The sequence below is a fragment of the Carcharhinus amblyrhynchos genome, chromosome 4, assembly GCF_965287045.1.
Source record: "Carcharhinus amblyrhynchos chromosome 4, sCarAmb.v2.hapA, whole genome shotgun sequence".
In the NCBI taxonomy this organism is placed as follows: domain Eukaryota; kingdom Metazoa; phylum Chordata; class Chondrichthyes; order Carcharhiniformes; family Carcharhinidae; genus Carcharhinus; species Carcharhinus amblyrhynchos.
In genome coordinates, this window is record NC_137327.1 from 46,014,306 (window position 1) to 46,036,280 (window position 21,975).

Below are 21,975 nucleotides of genomic sequence, written 5' to 3' on the forward strand. Positions count from 1 at the left end.
TCCCTTCCTTTTTGCACAGTCCTTTCATAATGCAGCGATGAGCATCTTAATGGGTTAGGTGCTACTTCAGAGTTGTCATTTACCCACTTGACTAGAATAACTTGAATGCATTTCCTGCAATCACATTCTATCACAATGTTCAAACACCAGTTTGTCGATTTTCCACATTGCTTTCCTTTTAAATTCATAATTATTGACTGAGTCTGTAATTATAAATAATGGCTGATACTACTGCCAGTTTCAACCTAAAGCAACTCTTTGTGAGAATGAATTATATTTAATTAGTGATCATACTCCATTGTAATTCATCAGATAATGCATGCATTCTCTTGAATGCTAGTTACTTATTAAAGCAAGAGTCCTTGCAATCAAATTTTAAGGTCCTACTTGCCATAACATTTTTAAAATTTAAGATGTAATTTTTGCCTTAAACATCACTGTTGAATATATTACTCATGTTTTATTTCTGTTATAAATTGCATTGAATGAAATAATCCTGCTCAAGCGATTGGGGATGAGGTCTCATTTCCTTCTAACTGAAGGTGTATCTTCATTCTGTTTTACAACCATACAAGATGTGCACAGAAAGAACCTCATTCTAGTCATCTGGAAAATTTCATAACTAGATTTCAAAAACATGTATTTTGTCCTCCCTAATTTTGAATTGCTGGTACAGTTAAACTGAAACTTATATTCTTCTAAACCAGTGTGAATGTCAACAATATTGCTTGTAATTGCCTTTGACAGATTCACTTGACATGATGGGGCAGGCTTGGATAGACAGTCTAAAGATATTCTGAGGCAATACAGTTACCTCCCTCCATTATCTCTGGACATGCTTCCCCTTGCACTGTACAAAATAGGATTATTATGCACCCTGATGATTAGCGTTGTTTTGACACTTGAAGCTGTTTAGAAATTTGCATTGCATTAAACTGGTGCATTTTTAATATTTTGCAATAGTCTTAACTTGAATATTCATTATTTGGGTTACTTTGTGGATTTTCCTTTCTCTGTACACTCGGTGTTAAACAGAATATTTCTTATTGCTACAGAGGAATTGTTCCTTTCGCATTGATGAATTTTCCCTCTGCTGTTGTATTGACTATGAATTGTGGCTTCAGCATTGGATTTTTTGCCAAAATTACCAGCATCCTTAGGAGATACTAGATGTAGGTTGTGGGTTATTGATTGCTTCTGTTAGCTTCACAGTATGTTCTGAACATTTTGCTTGTTTCAGAACACTTCAGGATGTGCAGATTTACTTCCAACCACATCAGAATGCAGAAGAGCCTGTGTTAATTTCATCTACTGCCTCCCATGAAGATTTCAGTAAGTTGTCACTTAATATTACATTAGGGTGCTATACAAAAACCTATTTTCTCCACTTTTTATTTATGCCATTACTTTGTCCTTTAACTTTTTTGCATATATTAAAGAATTTTATTTTTATAACATGAAATCTCACTAATCTTTCAAATAAATTTGTTACTTGTTACTACAAAATCAAGCAGATGTTAAAGTAACTAAGTTCAGGTCAAGACAGCTTCAGATATTAAAGTGGACTGTAAACTGGTCACTATTGACTAAAGTGATTGTTACATTAAAACAGTTGAATTAAAGTCTACAGAATTGATCCTATTCTCAGTATCAGACCTGCCTATTTTTATAATGCTTCTTTTGGTTGGAAAATTGCATATCTGTGTAATGTAAAAAGTGATGCTCCTTAAAGCCTCTTTGACCAAATTTATGGTCACCTGTTCTATTATCTGTCAATTTTGTTTGATAAAACTTCTGTGCTGCGCCAAGTGATTACGTACTATGTTAAAAGTGCCAAATATGTGCAAGTTGTTTTAATTGTGCAATCTATTAAATTGATAATATGTGAGCAATAAGTTAAATTCTAAAGACTTTGTAAGGTACTATACATGTTCCTCTTCTGATGCAATATTTATTTATATTTTGTAGACTTTCCAGCTACATTTGTACCTTGAACTAAAATTGTCAATTTTCATATTAATGATGTGTGCTAAAATATCAATTTCTTTTTGTTATCCTACAGTTCTCTGCTGCACAGTCTGATATATTTTATAGTGTTTTAAGAGTGGTCACAATGCTCAGATTTGGCATATGGGTGATGTATTTTGCTTGAAGAAACTTGTATGTATAAAGTTTCGCTGTCACCGTCCATGGCAAAATATGATTCTTTGGTTGAAGCTCCTGCATTGAGTCCAATTCAAAACCAAATGGAATGAATAAAACTTGATGTTTGTTTTTCCTTTTGAAGCATTTGCAGATCATCTAACGGATGTGAGCATTGAGGGACCAACATCTGATAAGGGCTCTGGCAGAGGTTCGCAACATGATCTGCGGCGTATAGTGGATTTACCAGTTCCTACAGACTTTCTTTCTGTCTCCAATGATGTGAAACCAAAGTTGATGACTCCAGATGCTTTCATGACTCCTAGTACTTCACTTCAACAGGTGACTGTCATTAATGTTTTTGCCTGGAAATGGATTCAACAATGTTTATTTTCTGGTGAATTTTTGCTTACCTATGTTACTCTTTCCGACCTTCCCCACCTTGTCACTGTCTAGCATGGCCAGATGCAGGGTAAAGATCCTATATCAGTAGTTTAGAATCCTACTTTAGAAGAGAGCTCATTGCACCTTGAATCCAAACTCCAGACGAGTACGTGTCCTAATATGAATTTATCAATTCTTGCTACAGTCATTGTAAATAGTTTTCCTGAATGAGACTGAAGAATTTGGAAATTATCAACAATTCTGTGCTTAACTGGGAATGTGGGTTGGGGGTTTAAAAAAAATCACGTTAGATTTTTACTGACTTCTCACTGGCTCCCAGAGTGGAAGAATGAAATGCTAGCCCAGTATCCCAATTGCTGAGCAAGCTATGCTGAAAGTCATTTGTTCAGAACCCATTTGTGCTGAACCATGTTACATTTAAAATTCATCTTTTGATGTGTGATTACCATTGGGCCTTCAAGTATAATTATAATTGCAACTTGTTGATTTTTGTCCTCCTGTAGCATGTCAAATAGCTTCTGTTCTGGTGTGTTAAATGTTAAGTAATTTCCAAAGCAGCTGAGAAGTAGACCAGTCAATTACAAAAGGTTTTAGTTTACTGCAGTTACTGGGTTTTAGCTGACTGTATTGTGTGTGTGTTGTGCTGATATAACTTGAGTGCTTTATTTTGACAGATCTCTGTGTCACCAGGGAGCAGTGTAAGCACCCTGACGGCAGTGACTGGTTTGAGTAACAGCTCTGCTAATGAGACTGTAACCTCAAGGTAGGCAATTATATTACTTAAAAGTTTAAATGTCCATTTTAAAAATCAATTGAGTATCTGTAATTCTGCTTAATTTCAACAAAGTAAATTCTTGATCGGAGGAAGATTGAACTCGTCTGTCAGTGTCATTTGCCTCCCTCCCATGCTCGCGTCTGTTCTATCACGCACCAATCTTCCAACTCGCATCTACTTTTCAGCCTGATTGCCATATTCCTCGACACCCGAGAGTTCAGAAATCCATTTCAGCCTTGAATATATTCACAGACTGAGCACTATAACTTTCTGAGGTAGAGAATTTTGAATACTCGCAACCTTTTGTGTAAAGAAATTCCATTTCATCTTGGTTTTATACGATTCATTCCGTATCCTGAGACTATGCTCCTGAGTTCTAAATTTTCGAAGCAGCACCTGCCCTGTCAAATCCCCCTCAGAATCTTTTATATTTTATGGGAACACCTCTCATTCTTCTAAATCCCAAAGGATGGGTTCAATCTACTGTCATCTTGGGACTGCCTACTAATCCCTAAAATCAATCTAATGGAACCATTGCAGCACCAACTCCAAGGTTCTTGGATAAGGAGACTAAAATTTAGCACAGTACTCTAGCTATGTTCTCACCAAAGCCCTGTTCAATTGTCACGAAGGTTTACAAAGGAGGTCAAGGATAATGTTAAATTGAAAAGCGAAGTGGGAAGGGATAGTGGTAGACAGAGGACTGGGAAGTTATTGGGATCAAGAAACAAAAAACTACAAAGCTTAAAGGGGAGAAAATGAATTTTCAGTGAAAACTTCCACGCAGCATAAAAACAAGCAGTAAGAGCTTCTATGGATATATAAATAGCCAGCGGATGGCTAAAGTAAATGTGGGACCCACTAAACAAGGCTAGTGAATTGATAACAACAAACAAAGAAATAGTGGAGATGGTAAAAATTTTTTGCATCTGTTTTCACCATGCTAGATGTTGAAAATATCCTTAAGACATCAATGGGCTGATTTCAAATAAGATGGTTGAATTTGCAAAAATTTCAACCACGAGATTGAATATTAGAGAAACTCAAGCGGCTAAAGGCACCAGGACCCGATGAATGGCACGTTAGGGCTGTAATGGAAGTGGCTACAGAGATAGCGGACATGGTTGAAATTTTTTGTAATTCACTAAGTTCCAGGAGGTACCAGAACATTGCTATTCTCCAATGTGATTTCCTTGCTCAAAGAGGGAGACAGGCAGCGAACTATAAGCCAGTTAGTTTAAAATTTATTATTGTCAAGACGCTAGAATCAATAATCAAAGAGGAAATAGCTAATCATTTAGGAAAGCTGAATATAATCAAACCTAATCAGCATGGTTTTATGAAAGGTAAATTGTGTTTGACAAATTTGTCTGAATTCTTTGAGGAAATAACGGAGAGTAGATAGAGGGGAGCTTGTGGATATTGTGTATTTAGATTTCCAAAAAGCATTTGACAAGGTGCTGCCTAAGAGGTATGCATGAAGTAAAAGCCCATGGAATTGGAGGAAGTGTGTTAGCATGGATTGAGAACTGGCAGTCACAGAGGTAACAGTTGGAATAAATAGGTGCCTTTCAGAATGGAAATATGTAACTAATGGAGTATTGTAGAGGTCAGTTCTTGGCCTGCAGTTGTTCATGATTTACATTAATGACCTGAAGGAAGGAACAGAATGTAAGGTTTCCAAATTTGCTGATGACACAAAGATAGTTGGATGGGCAGGTTGTGCTGAAGGTACTGTGATTCTGCAATGGGATATAGATTGGGTGATTGAGCAAAATCTGGCAAATGGGGTTTAATGCGGGAAAGTGTGAGGTCATGTACTTTGGTAGGAGGAATCAAAAAGCAGATTATTATCAAAATGGAGAGAGTCTGCAGGTGAATGAAGTACCAAGAATTAGGTGTTCTGATGCATGAATCACAGAAAGCTAGCAGACTGGTCCAACGATTAGTTAAGCAAACGACATTTTAGCTTCATTGCAAAGGAGTTGGAGTTAAAAAGGGGAGGCTGCATTGCTTCCCCTTTTGTTGAGGTCTAGCCTAGAATACTGCATACAGTTTTGGTCCCCTTCATTGTAGAAAATCATAAAAACTCTACATGCAGAAAGAGGCCATTTGGCCCATTGAGTCTGCACTGCCCACAATGCCACCCATTCCCTACCCCCATATCCTTACATATTTACCCGCTAATCCCTCTAACCTACCACATTTCAGAACACTGAGGGGCAATTTTAGCTTGGCTAATCAACCTAACCCGCACATCTTTGGACTGTGGGAGGAAACCCACACAGACACGAGGAGAATGTGCAAACTCCACACAGACAGTGACCAAGCCAGGAATTGAACCTACATCCCTGGAGCTGTGGAGTAGCAGTGCTAACCACTGTGCTACTGTGCCGCCCCTTTAAAAAGAATAATGTAAAATTGGAGGCAGTCCAAAGGAGATTCATCAGGCTGATTCCTGGGATGAGAGAGTTGTCCTATCAAGAGAGACTAATAGCTTGGGTTTGTATTCCCTGGAGTTTAGAAAAGTGAGGAGGGTAACGTCATTCAAACATACAAGATCCTAAGTGGGCTCGACAAGTGTAGATAGTGAGATGCTTCCACAATTGGGAGTGTCTTGAACAAAGGGACATAGCTACAAGATAAATGGTCAGTCATTTTAAAACAGGTGTGTAGAAATTTCTTCTCGCAGAGGGTTGTGAATCTTTGGAATTTTCTACCCCAAAGGGTGGTAGAGGCTGGATAATTAGAAGTATTTAAAATGGAACTGGATAAATATTTGATAGATCAAGGAATAGAGGGCAATGGGGAATGGCACAGTAAAGGAGTTAAGGCCAGCATAGATTTCCTATGGTTGAACTGAATTGTGGGGCAGGCTTGAAGTGCCTGGTGGTCTACTCCAGCTTCTATTTCTTTTGTTCTTGTGTATCTTCTCTTTTACTTTAACCCCCTTACAACAAAGGCCAACGTGCCATTTTGCCACCTTGGTTGCTGACTGTACTTGCATGCAAACTTCCTAAGTTTTGTTTATGCAGGCATCCTAAATCCCTGAACATTTTTGCTAACCTTTTAACAATATTGTGGTTTTCTTTTTTCCCTATCAAAGTGAATGACCTCTCATTTTTGCAATACTCCATCTGCCGCATCTTGCCTTCTCGTGAGTCTAAAAAGGGTCTCTTGTGTCCTCATCGTTTACTTTTCCATCTAGTTTTGTATTGTCAACAAGCTTGGGTAGTTACTCTCTATCTCTTCAACTAAGTCACTAATATAAATTGTTAAAGCAGAAGAACTAGCACTGAATCTAGCAGGACCCCATTATTTGCAACTTGACAATTTGAAAATGCCCATTTATTCCCTACTTTCTGATTTCTGTCCATTAATCAATTCTTTCTACATGTTAATGTATTAACCCCAACCCTTCATCCCTTATCTTGTGCAAGAATCTTTTATGTGGCAGATTTTTGAATGCCTTTTGGAAACCCAAATACACGACAGTAAACTCATTGCTTCTCCTTTATCCTGTTAGTTGCATCCTCAAAATCTTTAAATTTGTCTGACTTAATTTCCCTTTTCATAAAACCATGATTTTCTAAGTGCCTTGTTAATAATAGCTGGTGGGGAAGAACGTACTTAAAGATAATATGGAGGGGATCCAGAATGTTAGTTGATGAATATGGCTGTGAAAGTGCAGCCATGTCAGGCTTTGGGCAATTTGCCTGGGATCGCAAGCTAAACTTGGCTTCCAGCTTTCAAATTTTGGTGGGAGGGATTGCAAGGTAAATTGGTTTAAGATGGTGGCTCATCACTTTCTCAGGGGAAATTAGTGATTGGCAATTAATGATAACCTTGCCACTGGCACTTCTGTCTCGAGAATAATTTAAAAATGGCTTATACATCCGAGAAAGTTGCATAGTTTGCTAAACTTATCTTTTTGTTTGTCGACCACTAGATGGCAGAATCTATTGATATGAAGGTAATTAAATTGCTCATAAAACCGAGACTGCTTGATCCATTTTGCTACTTTGTAGTGCTCCACGTTTATTTGTCAATATTTAAATTACTTAATGTGACTATTATAATTCAAAACGCAGAAGATCTTTGTTAGAAGCTGCACTGTGGTTAACGCTGCTGCTTCATAAGGTCAGGGACTTGGGTTTGATTCCAGCTTTGGGTGACTGTCTGTGTGGAGTTTGTACGTTCTCCCTGTGTCTGTGTGGATTTCCTCCCACAGTCCCAAGATGTGCGGGCTAGGTGGATTATCCAGCGTTAAATGTGTAAGGTTAAGAGTTTGGGGTGGAGGGGAGGACCTGGGTAGAATACTCTTTTGGAGAGATGTTGCAGAGTCAATGGCTGAATGATCTCTTCTGCACTATAGGGATTTTGTGGTTCTATTGATTGCTTCCTCAACCTTTTCTAAGAACACCAGTGTGTTCAAACTTTCCTGATAAATATGCCCCCACAGTTCTTGTACCAACCTTGAATCTCATTTGTACCTTTGAAATAGGAAGACTGTGTACAGTAAAGTGTAACTGAAATTCAATTAAAAAATTGAGATAAATCTCTGCTTTTCAACTCAGTTGCTCTAGAAGTAAACCTCAGTGCTTAGATTCCCATTTTTAAAAAATGGCTTAATTAATCTGTATCACTATTTTTAATGCTTTGTGTATCAGTACTTTTCAATTCCTTTACCTCTTGTACCCCATTTAGAGCTGTATTATCCAAGCAATATATGGTGGTCTCTTTGTACCACAATGTAATACTTCACACTTACCTACATTAAAATGAATTTGCACATATTCTGCAAGGTTATTAATATCATTTTGTACTTGTTTGACTCCCTCAATATTTGCTGCATCTCAATTTGATGTCTGCAGGCTTTGACATTACACTTCCATTTTCTGGGTCTAAATTTGAACTATGATATCAGCACTGACCTTTGTGGGATCCCACTTCTCTATTGCCTTACTCCTTTCCTTTTTTGATCTTGTGGATATCGTATGTCTACATTTTCTGTGGTCTGGATTTTGCAGTTGTACTGATGGTGATACTATCAGCATTTATCATTATTACTCTGAAGCTGGCAACAAAATTTGGTGCCACATATGCAGAAATTGAGGAATTGTTGTTAGTGATTCCTTGCTCCCCCAAAAGGTTGTACTGTTGAATTCATCAAAAATGGAAATCTTTGAAATCACTAAAATGATCTTCCAGTATTGAGATGATTAATTCCTCTGTAAAAAGTCTTCTAATTTTATTCATTGTTCAATGAAGTATAATTGAATTTTTAATGCTAAGCATGCTCAGTCATAATTACTACTGAACAACCTCTTCGGCCCTGGAAACTAATTTAATAATATATTTATGAAATGTCAAATTTTATCATTTTAATAGTTCTACAGATTTTTATTTATTTTAAATGTTTGATAGTTCTGCTTCTATTTAAAATCATGTGTATGTTCCAACTATTCTTTCACTTGATGTTGGCACTTATTATTCCCTGGTTTTCTGTCTGAGAATTCTACAATGTGATTGGGTCCTTGCTAATATCACCGTTGCTAGATGCAAGAAATCGCCATCCCCTATTGCTAACATGCCATGAGATTAAGGTAGAGAGGGGTGAAATATATGCCACAGAGTTCGCTCAACCTTTGTGGGCAGCTTTCTTCAAAGCCAGCATTAAGCACAATCACTTTGCTGTTGACTGTTAAATCTGAGCCTTTGAATTACTTTAGGCGAGGGAAATGAATATTTCCTCTTATCTTTCTTGATTTATATTTAAGGAAGAAATTAATTATGCTTTGCTGTTTACTGGAAGTTTTAATTCTTGGAAATTCTCTATTAGAACGGATCTTATGAAAAGGTGGAAGATATTAGTTCATTTTGAGTTCCACAACTTATTATCTGTTCAGCTAATGCTGATAATTTGAAAGCCATAGACTAAGTATTTACGTTAGTACAGGACTGTGATGGAAAACCTTAGCAGTCCACACAGAAAATGTTATTGTATGTGAAATTTAATTTTCTATTAAACATAATTTTTTTTGTCGTCTTACGATTAAAATCTTAAACGCACAACTTATGACGTGGAAGATCAAGAAACTGGCTAAGGATTTTTGAAAAAATATTGAGTAATTAGAGTTCTTTCTACCTTTAATGGATATGTTTTGCTGACTTTTTTATGTCCTTAAATGACAACTTAATCAAGTTTGATTTGTACACATTCTGCTTATAGTTGTCATTTGATGGCATAAAACGTGAGAAAATCAGGGTGAAAGTATGGTGGCTGCTTTATATGAATGCCATGATTGAGATCACAAGGGAACATTTTGCAATTATGCATGTTATTAAAATAAATTTGAACATGCTAACAAATTTCTGGAATTTGCTTTTGGCGTTTACGTTGTCACTCACCTGAATCTCTGTGCATTTAATTTTTTTAGACCTGCTGAAGACCTGTGCCTAAGCCCAAAGATGACATTGGAGAATGTTGCTCTCAGTAGTAGCACGAGCAGCACTGTCCAAGCCAGTCCAAGAAACAACTCTGTACAGCTAATCCCAGGGCTGTCTGACCAGTTACCCATAAAACCTCTTCAGGTATGTTCATTGCAAAATGTGTCTTTAAAAGAAATGTGTTCATCATGTTTGTTTCTGCAAAGATCAAATCAACCATATAAATAAAGTGGCTACAAGAACAGGTTACAGGCTAGGAATCCTGTGATGAGTATCTAACCTCTTGACTCCTAAAGCCTGTCCACCATCAACAAAGTACAAGTTGGGAATGTGATGGAATACTTTTCTAATAGCCTGAATGAGTGCAGTTCCAACAACACTCAAACAGTTCCGCACCCCACAGACTAAAGCAACTCGTTTGATTGATTGTGTTAAGATCCTGGACCAGAACCCCAAAGTACATTATGAAGTCACACTAGACCCTAACAATTTTTCTATTTTGGCAGAAATGTGAGGACAGAATGCTTTCCTCCAGGTGTAATTTCATTGACAAATTAGGGCTTTTGTATCAAAACAAGCTTTATTCATAACAGTTTAAGTATAACTCTTAACAAAATGAAGCAGCTTAACTCGCAACAGTTGAACAATCTTTAAATGTGGCAATAAACAAATCTAATTTCTAACTTATCACTGTTTCAGTTCCAAATAAGCAATATTCATCCTTTGGACTCAGATGCCACTTTAAAATATAGTTAGCAAACCTAGGCATACTTACTATAAATTTGTGTAGAAAGTCTTGACGCTGTCAGCGAGACTTTGCAGGGAGAGCAGCTTGCAGTTAGACAGCTCTCGCCAGGAACTGAAACAGAATTCTCCAGTAACCATATTATCAAGTGTACCAATGAAACTCCAGCTGCAATTCCTTTAAGCAAAAAAAACCCAAAGGAAATCTCCACTTATAAGCAACATGCTTATTTAGCTTTCGCCTAAATAAACACATGGCTAAAATGAGTAATTATCCTGTTGTCCAGCCTCGAAGCTGTATTCCTGCCAAACATACCAACACTCTGTAAAAAGAAAAAGAAACTGAATCTTAAAGACGGTGTCCTTAAACATAAAATATATCAAAAGCACAGTGTTATCACAATTGGTACCCTTTCCAGAAAAAAGCATTCATTCCCTCCACTGACAAACACGGGCAGCAGTGTGCACTATTAACAGGAAGAATTGCAGGAACCTACCAAGGCTCCTTAGGCAGCACATTCCAAACCCCCAACCACTAATATCTAGAAGGACAAGATAGCAGATAGCTGGGAACAGCACTAAATGGAGGTTCTTCTGTAAGTCTCTCACCATTCTGACTTGGGAATATTTCACTGTTTCTAGGTTAAAATCCTGGAACTCCCTCCCTCCCTTGCAGCTCTGTTTGTATACTCACATCTCTGGGACTGCAGCAGTCCAAGAGACAACTCATACCACCTTCAGAAGGACAGTTAGGATGGGCAGTAAATGCTGGCCCAGCCACCAATCTCTGCATCCCCTGAATGAGTTTAAATGTACTGTTAGATAGTGGAGAAAATATGAAGCACAGCTAGGTTGACAACTTTGGCAAACTGACATAACTGATAGTAGTACAAAGGTTAAAAAGGGTATAAAGTATCTACCTGGAGCACTTTGTAGCATAAAAATATAAAGTATCAACTTGCTAGCTTTACTTTTTTAATGCATGTTTGAAATAATGATTGTCGAAGTAGGTTCCTGAGTGACAGCAGTTAGCTTGATGCCTGCACGTTATGCTGATGGAAACCAAGGGATAATATTGTACTTAAAACACTGAATTTAGAAGAATAGAAAAAGGTGTAGATCATTTGGCCTTTTGAGCTGCTGTACCTTTCAGTAGATTGTGGCTGAGCTGCTACCTCATTTTCCCACATCATTCTCATATCCCTTGAAACCGTTAACATCTAGAAATCTCTCAATCTCTGTCTTAATGATTGAGCTTCTACAGTATTTTGGAGTAGAGAATTCCAAAGATCTGCTACTGAGTGAAGAAATTCCTCCTCATCTTATTTATAAATGACCCATCTCTTATTTTGAGAACATAGGCCCTATCTTCTCAAACTTTCCTGTGAGGACATTCCTGCCATTCCAAGGGTAGTCTGATGAACGTATGACAAGTATTGCTTCCTTGGGTAAAGAGACTAAAACAGTACACAATGCTCCACTTATGGTCTCATTAAGGCTCTAAACAGTTGTACCAAGAATTCTTTATTCCTGTACTCAGATCCTTTAATGAAGGCCATTAAACTATTTTCTTTCCTAATTGTTTGCTGCATGTTAATTTTCAGTTAAAAGCTAACTGTTGACGAATGTTTGTTTATTCACAACTGTTAGAATATTATAGTTTTTGTTAGAATTTAATGAAATGATAGATATTCTTTGTCTGTACACTCCATAGCATCCTGCCTCTCTTCCCCTTCCTCAGCCCATTAGCAATTGAAAGCCTCATTTATGCCTCCATACTTGACTATGATCTTGACAGTGATCTACTAGCTGGCCTGTTATCTGCTACTGTCCAGAAACTCCAGATCATCTAAAATTTGCTGTCCATATTCTCTGCCCCACTCCTGTGCTTGCTGACCTACTTTGGCCCCTTGTTCTGCAGCATGTTCAGTTTAAAATTCTCATCCTTGTTTTGAAGTCACTTTTGCAGCTTTACCATCCTATTTCTGTAATCACCCAGGTCCTGAGGGAATTTTGTTTTTCTCTAATTCTGGTTCAACTGCTCACTTTGCCCCATTTCTGGCAGCTCTATCTGGCAGCTATCTAACCCCTCAACACAGGAATTTCCTGCTGTTAATTTTCCCCTCACCTTTCAAACTGTTCTTCAAACTACCTCTGACACAGCTTTCACTCACCCCTCCTTTAAAATCTTCTCTTGCTTTGCTATTGATGTTTTGCTCTTGTGAGCTGCACTGATCTATTTAAATAGAGCCTTTAACACAGAATGTAAATTATTGATGTTGTGTTCTGCTCCATGATCTCTCAATATTTATCACTGATTTTCCCAAATGTTGGCAAGGTTTTTCTGGAACAACTTGTCTATTTCAATCTGTATAGGCTTTGCATTTGTATAAGCTGTAGTTGTAATGATGACAAAACTGTCATTCTTTGCCATAATTATTACATAAAACTGGCAGTAACTTCCTGGTGTCCCGATTTGCAGAGTTAAATGTGGAAATCTAGAAGTTGCTGTCGGTAATGCCATGCTCCTCCATAGGGAATGCCCCCTTGCAGCCTCCACAGGTGGTTTGGTACGAGCATTGCAACTTTTCACACATCATTCTTGCTGTAAGAATAATTGAAAAAACTAAGCCTTATTGAATGAGGTGTAATTGCTTTTGTATCAGTGTACTAAGTCATAATTACAAATGAATTACTTATCTAGCCCTGAAAATAAAATTCAGAAGTCTGGAGTGTTGTTCCCTCCATTGCACAATCGTTACAAAGTTTTATAAGATATGTTTTTAAGTTTAATACTTCAACTTCTGCATTTATATGCCCCAGTTGCTAATTTACTCTGTGATTAAAAAATAAAGGATAATTTGTGCTTATTACTTACTGCGTTGTTGGTAAGACTGCTTGATGACTTCACTATTTCTGAATCCCAGAGATCCACAAGGACATGTGGATTGATTATTGAGTATGTGATGCGATTATCTCATTTTAATACATTATCTTACGGATGTAGCTCTTCCTTGCTCACTACATGGAGGTGGTGGCATTGATATAGTCACTGAACTAGTAATCCTGTGACCTAGGGTAATGCTCTGGGGTCCTGGGTTTGAATCCCACCACGACCTGGTGAAATTTGAATTTAGCACAAATCTGCAAATAAAAGTTTAATGACGACCATGAAATTCATTGTTGTAAAAACGCATCTTGTTCACTAATGTCCTTTAGGGAAAGAAATCTGCCATCCTTACTTCCTGGCCCACACGTGACTCCAGATCCACAGCAATGTGGTTGACTTGTTAATGCCCTTTGAAATGCCACTCAATTCAAACGCACTTAGGATTGGGCAATAAATGCTCAGCCAGCCAGCAATGCTCACATCCCATAATGGAGCTTAAAGTAGCAGCTTGGTCGCGTGGATGATTTCATAGTGGATGTTAGTTTGATTAATTAGAAGTAGGATAGCACTGAATTAATGTTTGATTTTTAGTTGGTATTTATTTGGAATATGTATCTTTTCCCCTGTTAGGTTACTGGTGCTAACTCATCACTTTCTTTGGAGCTTCAGTCTGTGGACCCCCTTTGTGTGCCTCAAAGTTCTCCAACACGGGAACGTTCCCCTGATGTGATCTCCTCGGCCTCCACAGCATTGTCACAGGACATTCCTGAAATTGCCTCAGAGACCCTTCAGCGTGCATTTTCAGGTTCTTTGTTATCCACAGAAGTCCTGGAACCTAACCAGCATATGGATAGCATGGCCTCTGCTGCCTCAGCACTGCATCTGTTATCTCCAAGAAGTAGACCTAACTCAGAACATAGCCATCACTCTTTAGATATGCCTCAAGTGGAGGTGGAGCGGTTGAGTACTCCATCACTCTTAGAAACTGTCTTGTCTCAGGAGAATACAGTAGTGGACAATGTTGCCAGCCAACCTTGGCCAGCAGCACCTGATATTACCCGAGAAACTCGGAACAGCATCAATGAGAGGTACAATCAAATTTTGTATTCTTGGTACAAAGAGCCAATTAATGTGTTAGCTATTTAAAAAAAGAAGAAATCCAGTCTATCTTGCATAAATGTTTTATGAATCTGCTCTTTCCTGTTCTCTGCTATCTTCCTGATTATTTTGTTTGTGCTCTATAACATTGCTTTTTTAGTCTTATCCGAGGAATCAATGCCCTGGCCTCTGCCAGCCCAGCTCTGCAAAAGCTACTCGACCATGCATAACAATTACTTAAGATGTCAGATTGGGGCAGGTGTTGGCTCCTGTTTTCTTTTGTATTTCTTTCAGCTTTGCCTGGATTAGGAGAGAGTCACTTGAAATATATTGCACAAGTAATCATTTTCCTTCTCATGCCTCTCACTCTCATTACTGCAGAGGAAAAATTAAGTTATGTTTACCTTGGTGAGACCATATTTGGAAGTTCTGAAAGGAAATGAAGATATAACTGTGCTTATTGTGGTGGTGGCTCCATAAAATGTTTTCTTACCTAAGAGTCTTTGCTTTTTTGTGTACTGTTTTCTTCAAATGAAATGGCCTGGGCCACTGAATACTTCAAACTGTTACTAAACTGCATGTTGGTCGTTGTCTTTGGCAATCCCTCAGAGTCGAGGATGACTTGTTTCCACTGTGGGGAGGTGTGTTCTGTAGTGTCTGAATAGTCCAATCCTGCAGCTGTAGACTCTGCCACAGGTTTGGCAGGTGGTATTTGATGAGGTGGGTGGATGGGATGCTCTGGATTTTGCATTCTCTTTCCACTGTTTACCCTTGTCATCCCAGTGCTCTACTCAGTGATGTTCGAAGTAATTGGCACCTTCACAGATGCTTCTTCTTCAGTTTATGCATTCTAAAGGCATATGTGATTCCTGCATATGTTGCATTTATTTAAGGAGGCTTTCAGAAGGTCCTCGTGTTTCCTCTGACCACCCAGTGATCGTTTACCATTGCAGAACTCAAAGTAGAGAATTGCTTCAGGACTCTTGTGCGGACATGCAAACAGTGTAGCCCGTCCTTCGCAACTGGTCGAGTGTGATCAGTGCCTTGATATTGGGAAGATTGGCGTGGAAGGGGATGCTCACGATGGAATGTCCGTCTTGCCAGTGGATTTGCTGGATTTTGTGGAGTGAATGTAGGTGATATCTTTACACGGATTTGAAGTGTGTGCTGTATGCTGTCCATGTTTCTGATGCATTTGGAGGGTGGAAACTATGGCTGTTCTGTAGACCATGAGCTTGGTGCTAGATTTAAGATCTTGGTCTTCAAACACTGTTCCTTGGGTGTCAAAGACTGCAGAAGTACATTGGAGTTAATGCTGGATTTCATCGTTGATGTCTGCTCCTGCCGCTAGAAGGCTCTTGAGATGTGGGAAATAATCTGCATTGTCCAGGGACTCACCATGGATCGCGATGGTTGGGGGCAGTTTTAGAAACATAGAACGTTACAGCACAGTACAGGCCCTTCAGCCCTCAATGTTGTGCCGAGCTATGTCCAATCCCAAGATCAAGCTGTTCCCTCCCTATAATTCTGGAGTGCTCCATGTGCCTACCCAATAACCGCTTGAAAGTTTCTAAAGTGTCCGACTTCACTATCACAGCAGGCAGTCGACTCCACGCCCCAGCCACTGAGTAAAGAATCTACCTCAGACATCCTTCCTATATCTCCCGCCATGAACGTTATAGTTATGCCCCCTAGTAACAGCTACATCCACACGAGGAAATAGTCTCTGCACATCCACTCTATCAATCCCTCTCATCATCATATAAACCTTTATTAAGTCGCCTGTCATCCTCCTCCGCTCCAAAGAGAAAAGCTCCAGCTCCCTCAACCTTTCCTCATAAGACCTACCCTCCAAACCAGACGGCATCCTGGTAAATCTCCTCTGCGCTCTCTCCAGTGCCTCCACATCCTTCTTAGAATGAGGTGACCAGAACTGCACACGATATTCCAAATGTGGTCTCACCAAGGTCTGGTATAGTTGCAGCATAACGCCATAGCTCTTAAACTCAAACCCCCTGTTAATAAACGCTAACACACTATAAGCCTTCTTCATGGCTCCATCCACTTGAGTGCCAGCCTTTAGAGATCTGTGGATATGAACCCCAAGATCTCTCTGTTTCTCCACGTTCCTTAGAACCCTGCCGTTGACCCTGTAATCTGCATTCATGTTTGTCCTACCAAAATGAACCACCTCACACTTGTCAGGTTTAAACTTCAGTTTTGTGCGCAAGGAGCGGGCTGATAGAGAACCTTTGTTTCCTGGATGTTTAGTCTGAGGTCCATTCGCTCGTATGTTCCAGTGAAATGTATTGATGATGGTTGGAATGTTGGCCTCTGTACGCATGCGTGGGTGTCGCCTGCATACTACAGCTCAATGAAAGAAGTTGGGGTGGCCTGGAGGTGTCAGAGGTTGAACAGTTTCCTGCTTGTCTGACAGGTTACCTGCACACCAGTGGGGAGCTTCAAGGTGATGGGGTGGAGTGTTGCTGTGAGGAAGATGGAGACGTGTTGGTGTGATAATGCAGCTCTGATTTTGCACACTTTTTGGGTCTGTGGTGGTTCTGTTAGTGAGGATCATGGCTTAAATGTCATTGTGGAGCAGGTGGAGAATGACAAATTTCTGCAACAGCTCAATTTGAGGAGGATGTTCCATAATCCCTCACGGTTGACAGAGTTAAAGGCCTTTGTGGGATCGAAGAAGGCCATGTACAGAGATTGATGCTGCTCCTTGTGCTTTTGGATTTGTTGCACACTAAAAATCATGTCCATTGTGCCTCTTGATGGGTGGAAGCCACCTTGAGACTCGGAGGAGCTCTTTCGCTATTGGGAGAAAGCGGTTGAGGAGGATTCTCGTAATGACCTTTCCCTCGGTGAAGCATAGGAAAGTCTCTCTAATTTTTGCAGACCTGTTTTCTTTCTGGAAGATGGTTACAATTAAGGATCTCTGAGATCTTGTGGCATGCTCTCTTCCTTCCAGACAAGGGTAATGAGGTGGTGGATCCTTGTTAAGACTGCATGTCCTTTGCATTTTAATATTTCAAAGGGGATTTCATCTGCACCTGAGACCTTGTTTTTCAGGTGATGGATGGCTTTTTCGACCTCATGACGAGCTGGGGCTGCGCTGAGATGGTGATGGGTAATGTGTTGTGAGGTGATTTTGAAGGCACTTGTATTGGTGCACCTTATTAAATGGCTTGGTCTAGGATTATTGTAACTTGCTATTTCAGCAATGATATGCCAAGAAACCCAAAACCTGAGTTGTTTGTGATAAAAAGAGAAATTTCATACCACTGGTTTGATATTTTTATGGAACATGCTGGAAGTCCACAGTCGATTCAACAGAATCAAAAAGGACAGGTTTAAGTGAAAACTGATCTCAACCCCAAATGTTATTGTCATTTACCTTCTCCATGTACTGGTCGAGCAGCTGCGATATCGCTACCTTTTCTCCCCTCCAATCTCCATTTTTTAAAATGGCATTCCTCATGCTGCAGAATTATTGTTCACCTCTGAAGAAGAATCATAATGACTCAAAATAAAGTTTGTTTTTCTCTCTACAGATGATGCCAGACCTCCTGAGTTTATCCAGTATTTTCTGTTTTTATTTCCAATTTCCAGCATCCTCAGTATTTTGCTTTTATTATTTTTCAAAACGTTTATCCTTTTAAAATAATACACAATTGTATGTCACAATGCATCTTTCAGCAGATAGTCCTATGGTAAAGAAGTTTTTTTGCTTCATATTTTGATTTGCTTTATTGCTTCATGTATAACGTAATACTTTCCCTGCCATCATTCTCAAATTCCCTGTAATTTTTTTCTCCCTAAACATTATTTGATGAAAAATTCGATACCACAATGCATAATCAGAATTAACTTGATAGTAAATTTTCAAGATTTTATTAGCCAGTTTAAAGTGGGCTAATGGCCAATTTAATCTTTTTAAAAGAAGTTTGTATTTATCCCTGTCAATTGAGCTTCAATTGCTATAAAATTGGTTTAAAATTAGTTTGACTGAAGATAATTGATTAGGTAATATTCTAAGGATTAATTTCTAACAAACTGTTTATTACTATAGTTTCACCACTTTTTGCTATGTCAATTTTAAGAAATAATATTTTGTCCTGCAAAAAACTGGAAATATTTACTGTTTTGCGTTCCAAGGCATTGTTTACAATGTGTTTTATCAGTTGTCATAAGAGACCTAGCTTCTTATGAGGGTGCACTTATTTCTAACTTGGACCTTGGTGGCTGGGTGTTGCCAAAGGGTTACTGATGAACTCATTTCTAATAATTTCTTTATTGTATTTAATGAAGTCTCATACAATACTACCAAATTCTTCAAAATTACCTGTTAGCAAATAGACTAGAGGCTTGCAGGTTAAGTGACTAACAACCGTTTATCATTAGTATATGAAGAATAAGATGTTAGTATTTGGGTCCAGCAAATGATTAGAAGGACAAATGGAACAGTGGTGTTTATTGTAAGAGGAATAGAATACAAGAGGGAAGCGTTACTACAGCTGTACTGAGCATTGGATAGGCCACATTTGGAGCACTCTCTACAGTTTTGGTCTCTTCGCTTAAGAAAGGACATAACTGCATTAGAAGTAGTTCAGAGAAATATCACTCAACCTGATTCACGGGTTGAAGGCATTAGCTTATGAAAAAATGTTGAACGGGTTGGACCATTACCCATTGGAATTCAGAAGAGTGGATGGTGATCATAGTGAAACATATAAAATCCGGAGGGGACTTAAGGTGGATTCTGGGATGATGTTTCACCTTATTGGGAGTTTATAATTAAGGGGCACAGTTTAAAAAATTAGTCTTCCAGTTAAGACTGAGATGAGGCAAATTTCTTTTTTCCCTGAGGTTTGTTAATCTATGGCATTTTCTTCCCACAAGAACAGTGGAGGCTGGGTCACTGAATGTGTTCATGGCTGAGGTAGATGGCTTCTTGATCGACAAAGGAATCGAGCTTTAAGGGGCAGACACAAAAATGGAGTTGATGCTGCAGTCAAATCAGCTATGATCTTGCCGAATGGCAGAGCAGGCTTGAGGGGCTGAATGGCCTATTCCAGCTTTTAATTTTTGTGCTTTATTTGGAGGGGCACCATTACTGCAGACTTTTTTTAAACCAGTACATCATCTTGAACCTTTCTTCTGTACCCGTCCCACTTTCATCTTTAACAGTAAATGCTTACGGTTTCCTTCACCTTTTAAGATAAAGACCACTTATTGAACAGTTGCTCTGAACCAAACCAGCTCCCAGTTTTGTTCCACTCAAGTCCTGCATGCACATGCATTCTTCAATGTTCCACGTCAGCTTGACTTCAGTCTCTAAGTAGTTTTCTTCCCTAGGGTGCTCATTTTGCTGTCAGTCTGTCTCTTTGACCTATCTGCAGCCTTTGAAACAGTTGATCACTCTTCCTCAACAGTTTAGATTGTCCTTGGTTCCACTCTGATGTGTTGCAAGCTTCTGAAGACCCTCACCTCTATCTTGCCTCCACCACACTTGTCCCATCCACTTGTCTGTGCTATCAGAGTTCTTGTATGACGTTCTTTGGAAGAGCTTAACTTTCTTCTGCTAACTTAGAAATACAAGTGCCTTAATCTTCAACCCTCTGTCACAAAACTCTTCCTTCTGTACGCACCCAATTTCTTCCCCTTAGCCATTTTCTCTAGCTGAGTCAGAGTATTCAGAGCCTGGGTAACTGTTTGACTGAAAATTAAGCTTCCAAATTCATAGCCTTTCCACCACCAAAACTGCCTACTTTTACCTCCATCACTTACTTCCATTCTTAACTCAGTCTGTTTGCCCCTGATACCTTTGTCATCTCCAGATTTGATCCTTAATTGCTGTCTTGATTGATCTCTCTCTCCCCCCATCAATTTCAGCTCATGAAAACCCTGCTGTGTAGGTCCTCTTGTCAACCAAGTCATGCTCACTCATCCCAGCTGCACTTACTGATCTGCATTGTGTTCCAGTCTTTCAATACCTCACATTTTAAAATTCTTATTCTTGAATTTAAAACCCATTTTAGCCTCGCTTTGTAACTTATTCCTGTTAATTGTATGTTAATTGTTTTTAATTGTAGGCAGATAATGGGCATTAAGACCACTTGTGACCCTATAAATTGACATTGACTTAAACTGTGATTGTTGGGATAAGAGATGCTTGCTTGTAATCCATAACGGTGCAACTAAATGCTAATAAAAGGCTGTAAATACAAGTCCCAGGTGTATCCTTCACTAGTTGGCTTTCTGGACTATAATACGTTCAACTGAACAACTCCCTTCTGTTATATTATCCATTCCTCTGACGTTGGCCCCTCTCCAATGGTCTCTTCTCCCTCATAGGTAGTCTCACAACACCAGGTTACAATCCAACAGATTTGTTTGGTAGCATGAGCTTTCGGAGCATTGCTCCTTCATCAGGTGAGACTCATCTGATGAAGGGACAGCACTCTGCAAGCTCGTGCTACCAAACAAACCTGTTGAACTTTAACCTGGTGTTGTGTGACTTTTACTGTATCAACGCCAGCATCTCCCTATCATTAGGGAACGTTCCAGATACCGCTCTAGATTTCCATAAATTGCACCTCCTCCTTCTGTTGTAATCAGTCAAGACTTTTTTTCTGCCACAGTGAATTCAATGGTTTGTCTTTTTGTGTGTTTCAGCATATTATATTTCACAAGTAGTAAGTGAAATAGCATCTTTTATATTTTCATTCCTATGACTGCAGCAGAAGTACGGTCTAGATTTGAATTGGTTCATAGTAGCAATACACAAAATCTGTACTGTAGAATAAAACCAATTTTTTCACAAAAAAACTATTCTCTTGCCTTTTCAGCCGAGTAAATAAATCTATTAGATCTTGCGATTGAAGAATACATTCTGATTTCTAAGAAATGAAACAGCCCACTTTTACATGCTATTTGGATTTTCATCTTTTTATAATTTATTTGAATAAATCTGAATGCCTCAATATGATAGTCTGCTTTTAATTGCTGAAATATTTGCTTTTCCAAAAGTTTCAGTTTGTTGTTGCTTTGTTTTTAAGCTCGAGAGAGGATATGCAGGAGAAACATAAGAACTCCACTTTTCACAGACATCCATACCAGTTGCATCAGCATGATAGCCAGGATGCCAGTGCTGAACAGAGGTAATGCTGAGTTGTGTTGCGAAGCAGTGTAAATATTACATGGCCTACTAGTCTAGTGAGTAAAATCCATATTTATAATCTGTAAAGAATTACTAGTTTAAGTATTGGTCCTGCCAGTTAGTTAAAGTTGTCAACATTAATATGTGGCATTGGAGGAGTGGAAGGGAAGGGACAGTGAACAAAGGAATGATGACTGTTGCTTGACCAGGAAAGTGAATAGGTAAGAGTATGGGTGTGGAGTGAAATCTTTGCTCTAATGACGACTAAGGAAAGAAGCTCATCGAAATTTCCCTAACACTTTG

The 21,975-nt window shown here is 38.9% G+C and overlaps 1 protein-coding gene across 2 annotated transcripts in view; it reads left to right on the plus strand.

Annotated features, from left to right (window-relative positions):
• edc4 (enhancer of mRNA decapping 4) overlaps positions 1-21,975 on the plus strand; it is a 90,146-nt gene that overhangs the window by 33,537 nt on the left and 34,634 nt on the right. For both annotated transcript variants that reach the window (XM_080187079.1, XM_080187080.1), the window contains exons 14-19: positions 1,241-1,332; positions 2,288-2,484; positions 3,222-3,310; positions 9,763-9,916; positions 14,037-14,494; positions 21,572-21,673. In XM_080187079.1, the coding sequence (XP_080043205.1) occupies positions 1,241-1,332; positions 2,288-2,484; positions 3,222-3,310; positions 9,763-9,916; positions 14,037-14,494; positions 21,572-21,673 (1,092 nt within the window). The remainder of the gene's footprint in view (positions 1-1,240; positions 1,333-2,287; positions 2,485-3,221; positions 3,311-9,762; positions 9,917-14,036; positions 14,495-21,571; positions 21,674-21,975) is intronic.